The sequence below is a fragment of the Gracilinanus agilis genome, chromosome 3 (genome assembly GCF_016433145.1).
Source record: "Gracilinanus agilis isolate LMUSP501 chromosome 3, AgileGrace, whole genome shotgun sequence".
NCBI classification, from domain to species: Eukaryota; Metazoa; Chordata; class Mammalia; order Didelphimorphia; family Didelphidae; genus Gracilinanus; species Gracilinanus agilis.
In genome coordinates, this window is record NC_058132.1 from 268,516,893 (window position 1) to 268,534,755 (window position 17,863).

At 36.7% G+C, this 17,863-nt stretch overlaps 1 protein-coding gene across 1 annotated transcript; it reads right to left on the reverse strand.

The window, feature by feature from the left end:
* Positions 1-13,438: 13,438 nt before the first annotated feature.
* Positions 13,439-13,967, reverse strand: LOC123239295 (EKC/KEOPS complex subunit TPRKB-like). Its single transcript, XM_044666576.1, has 2 exons — positions 13,929-13,967; positions 13,439-13,828 (listed from the first exon to the last, which is right to left on the reverse strand). The coding sequence occupies exons 1-2, from the start codon at positions 13,965-13,967 to the stop codon at positions 13,439-13,441; spliced, it is 429 nt and encodes a 142-aa protein (XP_044522511.1).
* Positions 13,968-17,863: the final 3,896 nt, after the last annotated feature.

Genomic DNA, 17,863 nt, shown 5'->3' on the forward strand with positions numbered 1-17,863 from the left:
TAGCTTGGCTATTCTGCTTCCTTTCACTCCATCTTCATGAAATTATTAAAAGTAAGAGAAATTATGAAAGGTTTCCTATGGAGATGAGGTTTTAGTTGGAACTTGAAGAAAGCCAGAGAAGCCAAGTAGAGGTGATGAGAAGGAATAACATTTCGAACATGGGGACACCCAGACATAAATGACAGGAGTTGAGAAAGTAAGTATCTTCTTCATGAACAACAAGGAAGCTAATGTCATTGGGTTGAAGTGTGTAAGAGTGGAATGTTCAAGAAGACTAGAAATGTAAGGGATAGGTTATGAAGGTCTTTGACTGCCAATCAAGACTTTGCATTTGATCATGGAGGTAATAGGGAGCCACTAGCGTTTATTGAGTAAAAAAGTGGCATGGTAGGACCTGCCCTTTAGGAAAATCACTTTGGGGATGATCCTTTTTTTCTTTTTTTTTTTTTTTAACGAACTACATAAAATAAATTTCCACATACATTTTCCTAAGTTATAGGAACATGTCTTCTCTCTCTTCCCTTCCCCTTCCTGGTACTGGCATGCAATTCAATCTGGGTTATACATGTTTTATCATGCAAAAATATTTCTATATTATTCATTTTTGTGAGTAATCTTATAAAACCCAAACCCAAAAACATAACCTCAAATAAATAATTAAAAAATCATATGCTAAAATCTACATTCTGACTAGGAAAATCACTTTGGGAGCTTAATGAAGATGGACAAGAGTGAGGAGAAATTTGTGGAAAGCTTACCTACCAAGAGGAGCATTGCAATAATCTAGGCATGAGCTGATGAGGGTCCCACTGTAAAAGGAAAAGAATAGAGATAGAATAAGATTTAAGAAAAGTGGGAGACTATCTTTAAGGCACATACTAGGAACTCCAGGGAAAGGATTTTAGCAGGCAGAAGACAGAGGAGAAACAGTTTGGAAGTGACAACTGGTAGAGTCAAGGACTTCCTGTAAGAGGAGATAGGGCTCTTCCTGTCTGGAAGGGTGGAGGAAAGGTGACTTGTTGGAGCTTAGCTACCTCAACCTGACTGTGGAGAAGGAGAAACCCCTAAATCATCTTTGGAGGCACTCTGTTTGACTGGGAATATCTAGAAAAGGATCTAACTATACATGCTGTGATTTCCTGAAGGGTTTTCGGCTTTGAGATTTTTACCTCAGGGGTCAGACCCCCTGGGGCAGACTTACCCATTTGAGAGCAATCCTAAAGAGTTTTGGAGACAGTTTTTGAACTAAATCACACTAACTACTGAGGGTCATAGATAGGCAGTTTAGTCAGCTTTTGGGGAGCACCTAGCTAGAATTAGGGAGCTGGAAAGTTAGCCAGAAGACTCAAAGGCCCCCTCTTGCAAGGGATGTAGAGAGTTTTGTGGTCAATCGCTAGATCCCTTAGAGTTAGGGACCCCTTGTCCTGATCTTTAGTTTGTTTCCCCTCTTATAATAAAAGAGATACTGATTTTATATATTAATTGTCTCCAAGGCATTTACATAACTGGCCCAGTGAGAGAAAGTGATTCTGTTTCACTCTCACTAAACAGAGGTTAGAATACCTGGAGATATTGGCTGGGTATTCAAGGGGAATCCATAAGTGGATCTAACACTATCTACTCTGGGTCTCTATCTCTCTTATATCTTTTTTTTTTTTTTAACACCAAGGTAGTGGAAGTATCAGAGAAAAGAAATGGAAATGTTTGAGAAATGTTACAAAAGTGAAACTGACAGACCTTGGCAATAAATTGTATATGGAGAGGGATGAGAGGTTGTGAGGAGTTAAGGATAAAAACTACATTTTGAACCTGGGAGACTGAGAGAACAATGGTTCCCTGGACAGTTATAGGAAGTTTGAAAGGAGGAAAGGGTTTTGAGTGAAAGATAAGTTCAGTTTTTTAATAATAAAATTGATTCTGTCTTTTTAAAAAAAATTGGTCCTATTTACAATTAGTTGATTTTATCTTGTAATTGCCTAAGTCATGATTCTTTGTCTCTGAACTTAATTAAGAAATTAAGCTGGCCTGTAATGAGTTAAGTTTAGAAATCCAGTTGTCCTGTTAATTATTATTCTATTCTTGAGTCAAGGACATCTGTTACCCTTAAACATGGCAGGTGGACACTAGGGAGTCCCTTCTAGTATCTTTATACCACCAAGCTATCCTTCAAGGATGTCTGGTTTGTTATCCAAAGAAGTCTGGTTTGCTATCTCCATCCTTACAGATGCAGCTGGACTCAAACAAAGAACATTTCTTCATTGCGAGAGGGAAAGAGGGAATTGTTGCAAGCCCTCATTCCCAATTTCCTTCCAATCATATTTTCTTCCATCTATAAAGCTTGCCTTCTTTTTTTCTAAAATAGCTTCTCTAAAATTATAAAAGGGAGTTGTCACCCTCATTCAACAGCTTAGCTTCTCTGGGGAAGCCAAAATCCCATTTATTGGCAAATTCATGATTTACTAATAAATCAAACATGTTCAGACCTTTGTGCCTAGTTAACTTGATTTCAATCACATTTTGGATGTTCTAAGTTTAAGATGTCTACTAAACATCCAGTATGAGTTGTTTGATAGGCAGTTGGAAATGAAAGACTAGAAGTCAACAGAATATAATTAGATTTGAGAATCATTAACTTAAACATGATAATTGAATCCATGGGTACTGAGGACATCTCTAAGTGAAGTCGTATTGAGAAAGATGAGAAGTTGATCCAAGGTAGAGCCCTGTGTGACACCTAGGGTTAATGGGTATGATCTAGATGAAAATGCAACAAGGGAGACTAAAAGACCAGTTGGACAGAGAGGAAGAGAACCAGGAGAGAGTAGTGTCCTGAAAACCTCGGAAGAAAAAGAAATAGTATTAAGGAGAAGAGGGTGACCAACGATGTTAAGCACTACAGAGAGGTCAAAATGAATAAGATCTGAGAAAACTGGATAGAAGATCATTTGTGACTTTATAGACAGCAGTTTTCATTGAATGAAGAGATCAGAAACCCAACTACAAAATAAAGAAGAGTGTGAGGAGAGAAAATGAAGGTACCTATTATAGTCTTTTCAAGGAATTTATGCACAAAAAGGGAATATATGTGTTCTCAAAGAGGACTAGCCTTTTTTTTTAGGTCTGATCATCCATCTTTGGTGTCCACATGGCATTCAGCTGTTACAACCTTAAATAACAGTTGTAACAGAAACCCCTCTTAGATCAAGAAATGGAGGCTCTTTTGACTTGCCTATCCCAGGATTAAATTGGTAGACAGATAAAAAATAATCCCACTGAGATTAGCTACTTCCACTGTTAGAAGATTATTCTCCAAAACCTAAGGTAGATAAAGGTTCAGGATGTCTTCAATACAACAATCTTGCCCTCTGGATAACAGCTGTGTTCAGTGCTTGCCTGGATAAAGATTTTGCCTAGGCAATGTATGAAATTGGTTGGTAAAGCCTAAATATAACTTCACATAGGCTCACAAATTTAACAAGGGAATGAATTTATTAATTTCAGGAAAACAGGAAAGGTGGGTAAATTTCAGGATTGAGGGTAAGGAAAACAACCTAATATCTTCAGGAAACTTGTTAGATATAGCATGCCCCAGAGGGGAATGCCTTTGAATAACTGATACTTCTAACTCCCTCACAAACTGACTTTCCCTAAATCTAATGTTATCAAGTTTAAGCTGGTGAAGGTAATCTTGATTGTAGATCTATTTGATTAGAGATTATCTGAGATACTGCACGTGAGGTATTTTCCCAGAGCACACAACCTGGATTAGTCTGTATGGAGTAAACAGCAAAGTAACACCCTGCTCCCTGAGGTCAGAGATGAGCTAACAAAAACAGAAGCAAATCCTACCCTTTTCCCAGCCACCCTGATTTTCAAAGTGTCCTTGCCCAGCTGGGTGTCCTGCTTTTTATACCCACATTCTTAACTGCCCCAACTGCCCCTTCTCCTGGAGTTCTGGGGGGTACTGTGGAATTCTGTGAGGCAGTTTCACCCCACTTAAGATCATGCATGTCACAAGGGTGATAGCAAGATTAAGATTAAGACCATCTTTGTTTATGGCAAAGGTGGAGTGGAAGAGTAAGTCAGGGGAAACACCTGAGCTCATTATAATCCATCTCAAACATCAAACTCTTCCAGACTTCCTTATTTCTGTTAATGCCATCTTTCCAGTGAAAAAACTTCAGAGTAGTCTTTGACCTCTCCTTCTCTCACTAACCACATTAATCAATGTCTCTGCAACAGCTTTTTCATTTGTACCTTGTTCTCTGATTATATAGCCACCATTCTATTTCAAACTTTCATCGCCACTTGCCTAGATGATCTCTTGTAAAAACTGCTTAATTAATTATTTTCCTTCCAATATCTCCCCTCTTCAATCTATCCTTTCTGTAACTGTCAAGATAATCTTTTAATAGTCTTTCATAGTCCAGCTACTCACTATCCTGTTCAAAAACCTTTGGAGGAAGGGCAGCTGGGTGACTCAGTGGATTGAGAGCTAGGTCTAGAAACCCCAGGCCCTGGGTTTAAGTCTGGCCTCAGGCAATTCCTAGCTGTGTGACCTTAAACAAGTCACTTAATTCCCATTGCCTAGACCAGGGGTCAGCAACCTTTTTGGCCATGAGAGCCATAAGCTCCACATTTTTTAAAATGTAATTTCGTGAGAGCCGTACAGTGCTCACAGTGCGCTCCTGTAACAGCGCCTGAGAAAAAATTGACTTTATGGCTCCTGCAGAAAGAGCCATGTCTGGCCCTCAAAAGAGCCAGATATGGCTCAAGATCCATGTGTTGCCAACCCCTGGCCTAGCCCTTACTACTCTTCTGCCTTGGAACCAATACTCAGTATTGATTCTAAGACAAAAGGTAAGAGTTTTAAAAAAAAACTTTGGAGGGTCCCTATTGCCTCTAGGATAAAATTCAAAATCTAACTAAAGTCCTCCACAATCTGATTCCAACCCCCCTTTCCAGCCTTATTTTACATTATTCCCTTTTATATGATCCAGCCAATGATCCAGCCACTTTCCAGAATTCCATTTCCCACCTCCACACATGACAATCATGATATCTCCCATGCCTAAAATGTTCTTATTCCACATCATCATCTTTCCAAATCATTTACTTTTAGATTCAGTTTAATTGTTCTTGTCTTAAAAAATCTTCTTGATACCCCTGTCCCTACTCCTTTGTTAGTTCTCCTCCTTTTCAGGTCCTGCTAGAGCAGTTTATTTGGTCTCTCTCTTGCCCTCTCCTACTTTCTACTTTATATTTGCTTATCTGAGTAGACACTGGAGAAAACAATTTAAGTTCCCAGTGAAATTACAAGCTTCTCAACATCAAGAACTATTTTGTTATTATTTTTATATCTCCAATCCAATCCAATAAGCATTTATTAAGAACTTATTATGTAAGGGCAACTAGGTGGTCCAGTAGATAGAGCACAAGACCTGGAGACAAAAGGACCAGGGCTCAAAATGGTTTCAGGTAATTCCTAGCTGTGTGACCTTGGGCAAGTCACTTAATTTCAATTGCCTAAGTCCTTACCACTCTTCTGCCTTGGCACTGATGCCAAGTATAAGTTCTAAGACAGAAGAGAAGGGTTTAATTTTTTTTTTTTAAGAGCCTTCTGGCTACAAAGCACTTTACTCCACTCCTAGCAGAGTACCTTTGGAAGAGTAACCTCTTAATACATATGATTTATGTTGAGTTGAATGAGGAATCAGTGGAAGAGTTATAATTAGAACTCAGATCCCCAAACCTTGAAGTCTGGGGCTCTAGCCAGTATAAATGAAACATGACAAGATGAATTCCAGCCTATAATCTCCCCATGGTATAATCAAACAGATTCTTGAAGGAAAAAGAAATAACTTTCCATGAATAGAAAACATTATAGATTATCAAAGCTAGAAAGGACATGAGCAATTAACTAGCTGCGTGGCTGTGGGCAAGTCAGTTAACCCCAATTGCCTAGCCCTTCCTGCTCTTCTGCCTTGAAACTGTTACTTAGTCTAGCCCCCTTATTTTACAGATAAGGAAATTCATCTAAAAAGCTAAAATTTCTTGCCCGAGGTCAGCCAGTTAGTAGGTAGTCTAAGAACCAGCCATCCTGATTCCTGATCTTTCCACTAAACAAGTTGCTTTACCTGAGTAAACTATCAAGTAAGCTCAGAGTTTAGAGAAAGCAATGGGATTTCAGGATAAAGATGCCTTTTATTCAATCCAGAATGCTTTGGTCCCCTACATTCAATCTTCTCCTACGACCAACAATTTTGTTTACCTTTCACTTTAAAGCAATGGGCTCCCAGTAGTTGTTGGTGGCTACCATGGCAACAGAAGCTTAGGTCTTGCTTCAACCACCCTCTGTTCAATGTGATTTCCTTTTAATAAGGCAATTTCGAGAATATTAGCAATAAATCACCAAACCATAGACTCAGCTGTGGGGAGCTTTTCTTTTGAATATCTAATAAGAGAAATGGGAAAGTGTACACAGAAAACCCAATAGAGAAAATGGTCCAGGTGCTTTGACTGTAAAGAGGGAAATCAGAATCAGACTCAAAATAGGCCTTTCAAATTTAAAGGATCCCTAGAAAGACACTGTACCAGACAAGAGCCAAGATTCCCAAGAAGGTAGATAAGTTGAGACACAGAAGTTATACTACTAAGCAAGGGGAGAAATTCCGGTAAATTCAGATGAGTTAACTATGTTCTCTACTCATTTCTAATTCTGATGTTAAGCAAGGATCAATCCTGGGACCTTCTATGACTCCAAATAGCCATATTTGACATGAAGGGACTGGAACCACCTTGAGAAACAATTTACATTCAAGTGGTATTTGGTATAAGGTGAGTCAATGCTGAACTCTAGACATTTAGTTACAGAAATACCAAGCAGATCTAATTATGAAGTGGTCCTATACTATTATTCCAGAGGACAAAATTGTCATCAGTTCTCATAACATTGTTATCTGTTGTTTAGATTAAAATTATAGATTAAAAAAAGAGATTTGGATAAATTGTTGTATGGAGAAAAAAGATTTCAGAATTTCCTAAAAATGGCACTAATGCTGTTCTAAGGGGTTTTATGATGAAGATATCTTCTTTAAAATAGGATTGCTGGGCAGCTGGGTAGCTCAGTAGATTGAGAGCCAGGCCTAGAGATGGGAGGTTCTAGGTTCAAATCTGGCCTCAGACACTTCCCAGCTGTGTGACCCTGGGCAAGTCACTTGACCCCCATTGCCTATCCTTACCACTCTTCTGCCTTGGAACCAATACACAATATTGACTCCAAGATGGAAGGTAAGGGTTTTAAAATAAAATAAAATAAAATAAAATAAAATAAAATAAAATAAAATAAAATAGAATTGCTGAGACCTGACTAAAAGTGAGCATAGGGCCTAAAAGGACCTTTGGACTTTAGGTTCATAGAAGACCTACCATTTCTGGCCCAGGCATTTGAGCTCACCCTGTATGAATACTTCTCTGTCACTACCACTCACTGAAAGTCACCAGGGAACAGATGTCTTGCAGTTTTTGAGAGTGGAACAGCCTGTGGATTCCACCCACTCCCTAGGGTCCATCTGGGAAGTGGGTGAGACAAGTGAGCCTACACAGGGAGAAGGGTCTCCTGGGAATCCCCAGCATTCTGCCAGCAGTGATATTAGTGTTTCAATAGGTGGCACTCTTTCAATGGATATAGAAAGTAGTAATGTCCCAGAGGAAAGGGCATCTGCCATCTGCTTCCTTAGAATAGGAGGATAGGAGGATCTTAGAATAGAAGAACTCACAGAGTTAGAGTTAAATGAAACATCAGGGATCATCTAATCCAAGGATCTTGTTTTATAGAAGAGGGGAGTAAACCCCAAAAAGATCTTGCATAGACTCCAAAATTCACCCTTTTTTCTTTCGGTACTCCTTCCTTTGGTGATCTCATCAGCTCTGATGGTTTCAATTATTGCCTCTATGCAGATGAAGACTTCCAGATCTATATTTCTAAAATATATCTGACCATTGCAAACTGACTTTTGGACATTTTGATCTCTGTGTTCCAAAGACATCTTAAACTCATCACGACCAAAACAGAACTCATATTTACTCCCCAAACCAGAATTGGTCCAAGCTTCCCTCCTGAAGTCCAGGCACCACTATCCTCCTAGTCACTCATGTTCATGACCTCAGTGTCATCCTTGACTCCTCCCACTCATCCCACAAATCCAATTTCATGATTTATCCAATACAACAACCCTTCCTCTTCATTCACATAGCCACTGCTCTACTTCAGAGCCTCATTACTTCTCACCTTGACCATTTCAATAGCTTCCTCACCGGCCCCCTTAAGTCTCCCCTCATTCAAATCCAGTAATGTCAAGCTCAAGTAGAAAGGGAGCCAATAACCCTTGGGGCAGCTAAGTGGAATGGGGTTACTGGGGGGAAACGGGCACACATTTTCTCCAGTCAGCTTGGCAGAAGGTTGGTACAGATTCAAAGCTCTTCTTTCAGCTTTCATTTTAGCAACTTTACTATGAGCGTGGCTGAACTCAGCTCCCTTAAAGCAGAATGAGAACTGTCTCAACTCATTGTCTACTGTACTTCACTCTATTTTTGTCTTCTGTAGATTTAGTTGGCTTCATCTCAATTCCCCCTTTATCTCCAAAGCAAGGTCTTCTTATGTGAAGTGACCTCTTTCTTAGGGTAAGAAGCCAAAACTCACATTTCTGTTATACATTCCACAAAATAGGCAATATATAATTGTGTCCTGGTCAAGAAACGTCAGTTATCAAACAATGAAGATCATACAAGAAAGGTAAATTTATTATTTAGTGACTTTTGTGAGAGGGATATTTATTAATTTTAACAAAATGACAATAAAATATCCTATTGTTTGTGCTCCATTTTTTTTAAAAAAGCACTTTTTTGAGAGGCAGCAAGATATAATAAAAAGAGAAATTAATTTGGATTCAGAGAAATCAAATTCCAATTCTGATACTTATGACCTGTGTAACCTTGGGAAAGTCATTTATTTCTCTATTCTGTTTTTCCATGTAAAATGAGAGAGTTGGACTATCTAGCCTCTGAAGCCCCTTCAAGCTCTAAATTCATGATCTTATTATTCTTTTGGTTTGAGGCTGTTGGTTTCTTCCTCTTTCACATTTTTCAAGTTTTATGTAGTAGAAGAGAGCCTCAAAGGGTAAAAGTAGTAGAAGGAGAATCTTGTAGACTGATTATGTATACATTAATGCAGTTAAGAAAAACAAAAAGTGAAGCATTTAGGTGGCTCAGTAGACTGAGAACCAGACCTAAAGATCAGAGGTCCTGGGTTCAAATTTGATCTCAGATACTTGGTAGCTGTGTAACTCTGGGCAAGTCACTTAACCCCTATTTTCTAACCCTCCTGCTCTTCTAACTTGGAACCAATAGATAGTATTGATTCTAAGACAGAAAGTAAAGGTTAAAAAAAAAAAAGCAGAAGTGATTTTTTAAGAGTACCCTCTATAAAAAAAATTAAATCAAAAAAATTAAATAAATTTAAAAAAATTTTTAATGTTAAAAAAATTAAAAATTTAAAATAAATAAATAATAAATGAAAAAGATGCCCTCTGAGTTGACAAAAAAAAGTTTATGCCCCTTATTCCTGAGATACTCCTTAGTTTTCTTACTAAGAGTCTGAATACTTTTTCTTTCCACAAAATACTAACAAGATTAATTCCTTGGTTCCTTAGCACAACTGCTAAAGGTTAAGAAAGACTACTACAAATAAAAATATTGAAAGTAGTGAGAAGTGACGGCTGACTTGCCTGACACTTAGAAAAGAGAAAAAAAAATAAACATAAGAATTCCAAAAGTATAACAATCTTGGACTCTTTGGTGCAGAGGCAAACTGCCCTACTAATTATAAGTGCTCCTCAATAATCTTGGGGACATCACTGTATTGTTGCATTTCCATAACTGGTGTTTATAATAATGTCTCTACATTATCCAGAGAAGTTTAAATTGTTTTCAACATCCTCCGTCTAAGAATTGTGTAATCAATTTTAGAAAGATTTCCAACCAGAATTGTTAACATTTTTAAATGTTTCATTACTTAAACAAATAGATTTTTTCAACCATAACAATCATTAAAACATTTTCATTTTGTAGCACCTTATGGTTTGCAAAGGCATATGCGCATTCACATATTATCATCATCATCAAACAGCTAGCTTTTATGTGTCAGGTGCTGCGTTAAGCACTTTGCAGATATTACCTCATTGAGCTCTTAGAACAGCTCTGCTAGCTAAGTGCTGTTATTATCCCCATTCTACAGACAAGGAAACAGGCAAATAAGGTTTTAGTAACTTGTCCAGATTAGGACAGGCAGGATTAGAACTTTGATCTTTTTAACTCCAGGCCCAGCATATTATCAATTGTTATCATCTAGCTGCTCATTTGATCTAATTTTCTCAACCAAGGAATTCCCTGTGGATTCTGGATAGCTGAGTTTTTACTATAGCCTCAGATCTTTTATTATGTACAAAAAGGCAGTTACTTGTTCCTATTCTGTGCTGAGTCATTTACCCAGCTACTAGCATCTGGGAAAGGAAATAAGCAAAAAGGAGAGACAGACAGACAGACAGAGAGACAGACTGGAGGAGAGACAGAGAGAGACAGAGAGAGATAGAGAGAGACAGAGAGAGAAAGAGAGAGAGACAGAGAGAGACAGAGAGAGAGAGAGACAGAGAGACAGAGAGACAGAGAGACAGAGAGAGACAGAGAGAGACAGACAGAGACAGAGACAGAGACAGAGACAGAGACAGAGACAGAGAGAGACAGAGAGAGACAGAGAAGAGAGAGAAGAGAAGGGAGAGAAGAGAGAGAAGGGAGAGAAGGGAGAGAAGGAAGAGAATGCCCAAATACACCACTATTAGGCCCATACCCCAAATATATCACAGAAAGAAGAAAAGGGCACAAATGTACAAAAATATTTATAGCAGCTCTTTTTGTAGTATCAAAGAACTGGAAACTAAAGGGGTGCTATTAATCAGGGAATAGCCAGAGATATGGTGGGAAATGTTTAACAGTCTAACTCTGAAGGGAAAAATGAAGTATGCACTTATTTTAAAGTTTAATTTGCAGTAACACTTTCTTAAGTCTAGACAATGAACAAAACAATAACAAACTCAGATTTGTAGTGCCTTTTCTGAGGTTTAAATGCTTGCACCTCAAACAGAAAATTTAATAATTAGCTCTGGGGCTTAAAGGTGATTTCAGGACATCTCTGGGTAAGTGTAATGGAATGTTATTGTTCTATAAAATGATGACAGGTCTAGTTTCATATAAACATAGGAAGACTTGTATGAACTGATGCAGAACCAGGAGAATAATTAATATAGTAAAAACACTATAGAGACAAATAATTTTGAAAGAAATATGTAAGAACTTTTATCAACAGTATTGACCAACCATGATACCATAAGGTCCATGATTAAACATGATACCCTCTTTCTGAATGCAAGGTGATAGACTCAGGATGTAGAATGAGACTTTTTTTTTTTTTTAACATGAACAGTGTAAGAATTTGTTTCACCCAACTATTCATATTTGTTACAAGAATTTTCATTTTCTTTTTTTCAAGGAGAGAGATGATGGGAAGGAGTAAAAAGTGGATTTTCTGTTAATGTTTTTAAGTTAAAAAAATTTTTTAAACCTTTACCTTTAGTCTTGGAGTCAATACTGCATATTGGCGCCAAGGCAGAAGAGTGGTAAGGGCTAGGCAATGGGGGTTAAGTGACTTGCCCAGGGTCACACAGCTGGGAAGTGTCTGAGACCAGATTTGAACCTAGGACCTCCCCTCTCTAGGCCTGGCTCTCAATCCACTGAGCCACTTATCTGTCCCCTAAGTTAAAATTTTTTTAAAAGAGAAAGTGCCTTATTTTACTTTATCATGATTTATAACAGTGGTGATCAATACATAGCTGTAGCAGGCTCCCTATAATTTTATCATTTCTCCTGTTCTGTCATCTCACATATCTTCCTGAAAAAATGAGGCCCTTCATTTTATCACCAAAATTTTTAACAATTGGCCCCCCTGGCATACATATCACATAAAGTAAATATCAAAGTCATCGAGAAGATTTTAGATGAAATAAGATATTTGGGCCATCCTAGGATTTGGATAAAGGTTTGAAAAAATGTTCATTTACCCAACAAACATTTATTAAAAGTCCCCCAAATAAAGGTGGCAATGGTGATAGACTCTTGTATAATCACATTCAGGATTGCTGAAGAACCAGGACATCTCTCAGACGTTGATCCATGAGGTTTTAATGGTATGGGAAGGACACTGAGGAAAGCCAAAGAAGGAGATGACGCCACCTAAAAACAAACCACAAAATGGAAAATTACTTCACTGTGTGCTTCAAGAAAGGGGTCCTCATACTACAAAGTTCCATGCTTCAAGCTATAGAGAAACTGCAAAATAATAAATAGGTCAAGTGCTTTCTGAATATAGCCATGCTATGTGTTCAACAATATGTTTAATGCTGCTTAGGATACATGTGGAAATGATATCTCTGATTTTCCACTGTTCTTACTATATTGCTCACAAAACCTAAAACATAACAATTAGCATATGAGATTTGGAGTCTTGTGAATGAAGAGGCACTCTAAGATCAGAGTGGGGCTGTGAGTCTCCTCAGGGAACCCCAGTCTTAAGCCCCACATCTCTGAAGGTTAGGTCCCAGCCTCCATGCCACCAGCACGATAGTGAAGTCCAAGTACAAAGCATGGAACAGCATCATCCTGTCTTCTTCCAGAACAAACCTGAATTGAATAAAGGCTAGTAGGAATGCCAAAATGAGGCACCATTTTAATAGCCTGGAACCTTAATACGTGTTGGCAAAATAAATAGTTGTGGTAAAGTATCTAAAATATTGATTACTGGTAACTGCTTTTGACATAATGAAGGGAATAGATTCCAATGATTAAACAATCATTATTACCTATTTCCATGAAATTCCATGAAGGAATGGATTATTACAAAGCATCTGTCCCAAATGATCACAAAGCACAGCAAATTAACAATGTCTCTTCTCTATGACTGAATCTGGCATCATAATTATAAAGTACATTTTTTTTAAACAATTACCTTCCATCTTAGAATCACCACTGTGGATCAGTGCCAGAGCCAAAAAGTGGTAAAGGCTAGATAAGGGATTAAATGACTTGCCCAGGGTTCAAGTGTCTGAGGCCAGAATTGAACCCAGGATCTCCTGTCTCTAGCCAGGCTTTTAATCCACTGAGTCACCTAGGTGTCTCCACAAAATACATATTCTTGACTCAGAAACTTTTTTTTTTAAGTCTGTCAGGAGAGGACTTTACTGGAGAATTCATGCATTATGACTTCCAAGAATAAAACTACAAAAATATTATCACTAAAATAATGCCAAAAAACGTTTCTTTTTTTTTCACTTTATAAAACATCTTTAGTTGACATTTTGCAAATGATACTTTCTAGTAACGTCCTGATCTTTTCTTCTTTGGAAGTCAGTTTGTATGTCTTTTTTAGTCTGGTCATTTCTGTTATTTCTGGAAGCTTGTCAGAGGAGACCTGGTAACTATCCACCTGAGATATAAGGTCTTCTGGATTCATTTGCTTTTCTCCTTCTTCGATGTACACGATTAAAACTGAGGTGTCATTGTCTGAGATGCCAAACTTCTTCAAGGTCCATGAGATACTGTTGTTGGGGGAGAGGTTGAAAATTAATTCGGTGTACAGAGTTCTTGTTTTCTTTTTCCTGGGCTTGTAGAGGTGGACCACTTTGTTTGCTGCCATGAGTAACTGGAATGGATCCACCACCATTGTTGCATTAATTAATGCTCCATTGATGCTACCTTTCATGGCCTTTTTTCTTAAATTTCCAGCATTTTTTTGCATTCCAAAACAAGAGAAGAGTTACTGTGCACTCAGGGAACAGGTCCAATTGATAGGTTAACTGCATTTTCCATGGAAATGGTGTCCTTTCTCTTCACAACTTCTGCTGGTTTACATCTTTTCCCACTTTCCTCTCACACATGCTTGATGCAGAAACTTTTGAAATGACATTTGACCCTAAATCACAGAGGAAAAGTCCATTCTATTTGCAAGTGACATGTAGTTTGATAGAAAATGAAGTCATAACTAAGATTTGTGACCCCAGGGGAAAACTATGACCCAGTAACAGAAGATACTGATGAGAGAAATTAATCTCAGAAGGGAATAGATTTTTTAATGTACTGTTAAAACCAACTCTGCCATTGTTCTTTGACAGAATATATCAATCTCATCCCTTATGATGATCCTTCTCACTGTCCCTCTAACTTTCCCAAAATTCCCTCTCTGACTAATGTTCACATCCCTGTATTGTCTTCTCCAATAGATGTAAACTCCTTGAAGACAGTAATTGTCTTTGCATTCTTTTTATATTGTCATCCATTATTATTGTTCTCAGCACAGATTTAGCAATTTTTTTTTCATTCATTTATTTATTTAGTGCTAAAGTAAGAGTAATATCCATAAGGGCCATACCCTAGGAAGGACAACTCATTCTGGATTCTGATGCTGCAAAGCCACCAATTCCTTCTACTGATATTAATGCCTTGTTTCCACTGTTCTGGAATGGCATAAAATCTCTGCTTAGACAATCCTATCTGCTTGAGGCTGCTTGACTGATTGTTTTGTTGATTTTCTAGACTTGTGAAAGTATTGAGAAAATGTAAATAATGCAGATTAAACTTCAAAATGTGCTGTGCATACTTTTTTTTTTTTTGAGAGAATAGCACACTGTTGATGGAAATTGCCAATGATGGTGGAGCTGTGGAAACATAGATAAACTAATACTTTATCTGTGAAGCTGTAAATCTGCCTTGCCATTATTGAAAACAAAAATGTGATTGAAATGTTCAAGCTCTTGGACCCAAATATACCAGTACAAAGCATACATTCCAAAGAGGACAAAGACAGAAAAAAGTCCCACGTACACCAAAACATTTAAGGCAACATGTTTTGTTGTTTGTTTCTTTGTTTTATGGCAGCAAAGAGCTAGAAACGAAGCAGATATCCATTGATTGGAAAATGGCAAAACAAATTTTAGTTTTGTTGTTGTTGTACCATCATTTTTTAGTTCATCTGACTCTTTGTGACCCAATCTGGAGTTTTCTTAGCAGAGGTATTGGAATGGTGTGCTATTTGTTTCTCTAGTTCATTTTACAGATGAGGAAACTGAGACAAATAAGATTAAATGACTTATCCAGGGTCACACAGCTAGTAAGTATCTGAGGTCAGATTTGAATTAACAAAGATGAGTCTTTCTGACTTCAGGCTAGGTGTTCTATGCATTGCACCACCCAGTTGCAAACAAGTTATGATACATGAGTATATTATAAGAAATGGAGGATGTGAATTCAGAAAAAATAGGAAGAATCATGTGAACTGATACAGCAAAGTCAAAAAACCTAAATTACTTTACAATGGAAATGGAAATAATTTTAAAGAAATTCTGAAAATGAATGGTATATTATTATATTATATTATCATTATATAATATATAATAAATTATTTTATAATGACTTGAGCTTGATATGACACCCAGTTTATTTATATTATTATTATATTATACAAGTTTGCTGATTATTGGGTAGCCATCTAGGTCCTGGGCTCATTCATAGGTCAAATCAATTCATTTTATATGCTGTCTAGTGTGCAAAATAACTAAATATCATCAAAACATGTAATCATTCTTTATTAATAAACAGCATGGAGTTGGCTTCTCAATTACTAAAACATCAACCCTTCTAGGAACAAATCCTCAATCTAAAGACCCATGTAAGCTTGTCTTATGCTGGTGCTCATAACAAGGTTCCCCCACTGCCCAGCTGAAGACTGTGTCTCAGTCTGAGGTGGTATTATAGCAAGCCTATATCAGTCAGTGCTGCTCTCAAATGAACATATAATCATCAAATTTCCTAGAGTGAGGAACACAGAAATCTAGTCATGACCCAGAAACAGGCTGATGTCTGGGCCCCTTTTGGGTTTTTATGATTCTATCTATCTAAGGGTCTTCACAAGTTACATTGAAGTTCAAATTGGTGATTGATTACTAAAGCTTATGATGGAAGGAAACTGCTGCTCCAAGGTTTAGTTTCCTAACATAATTAGCAAGTACTTATTAGTTGTTTACCAGATTTAGAGAACGTAGAAGTCATTGTAAAACTATACACAAGTACTTATTTCATTACAAAAAAATAACAATTATAAAATTTGAAAATAATTGCTTAATTATAAAATCGATGCTTGAAGCATAATGGAATTGTTCATGCTGGGTTATCATATCATATCACTATTATACTTGGCTCTGAAGAAAAAATGAAAAGAGATATCTTCTGTTTACTGAAGAAGTGATAGACTATGTATATGGAATATTTAATATATTATTAGATATAGTCAATGTATTACTTCTGATCAGTTAGTTTGGTTTATTTTGTTTTCTTCATTCCCCAAACATTTTAACTAGAGGTAAGAGAAGGGAAAAGAGAATTATTAGAAAATGAATGTGACTTTTTAAAAGTTTTTTAAAAAAAAAACCTTTTAATTTAATTTTAATTTAATTTAAAATTTTATTATTTTTAAATGTATTTGTTTAATAATTTAATTATTTACCATAATTAATTAAATTATTAAAATGTCAAATTAATTTATTTTAAAATTTTAATTTTTTAAAAGACTTCTTATTCTAGCCATAGATGTTCTAAGCAATTCTTTCCTTTCCCCTCTAAATTTTTGTATGTTATTGCTATATCCATTTGAAGCTTACTATAATTTGTGGAATAAAATATTGATCTAAACCTAATTTTTGCCAAACTGCTTTCCAGTTTTCTCAGAAGTGTTTGTTGAATAGAAAATCTTCAACCCAGTTATTTGTGTTCTTGGGTTTATCAAACACTAGACTTCTGAGATAGGTTCACTTCATAGGGCCATAGAGTTAGCAGGAGTTCTCTTTACTAGTGGAATAATAGACCAATCCCTTTCCCTAACTTTCATTGTATTATATAGAGCCAAGTAATAGAATCTGTCAAGATGATTTTAGATCTTGAGTCATACTAAGTAAAAGCTAGGGAAAGGAGGAAGGAAGGAATGAACGGAGGGAGGAAGGAATGGAGGGAGGGAGAAAGGGATGGATGAAAGAGAAAAAGAAAAAAGAAACAGAAAAGAGAACAAAGGATAAGTGTATATGAAGTGCTACCTGGTACAATCTATGCTATATATTGCCTATATTTAAAGTATTGACTACCTTTTGAACCAGCAATTACCAGTACTACTCTGTGTGTGTGAATGTCCCATAGAGGTCACAGATAGAAAAAAAAAAAAAAAAACCATATACTCAGCAGAACTTTTACAGTATCTAAAAACAAACAACAAAATAGGCGTCTTTCCATTGGAAAAATAGATGAACAAATTGTCAGAAATGAATATGGTGGACTATAACCACTCTGTAAGAAATCAGGAATATGGAGTACTAAAAAAATGAAAGAAATTACTTCAACCAATTTGGTAAAGTAAGCAAAACCAGGAAAATAATCTACACAATGAACTAAGGTATTATAAATGAAAACACTAGTAAAAGGAAAGTGAACTCTGAATAATCATAGTGCCCTAGGTCAGTCCCAGAGAATAGAGAAACATTACTAATGATTTTACTTAATTTTTTCTTTTAATTTTATATAGGGACTCGTTAATGTTTATACTATGTGGGAATGACTGGGTTTTGTGTTTTTTTTTTAATCACCAGAAAGACATTTTGAAAAGCAAAATACTAGGGGCAGTTAGATAGCACAACAGATAGAATTCAAGGTCTGGAGT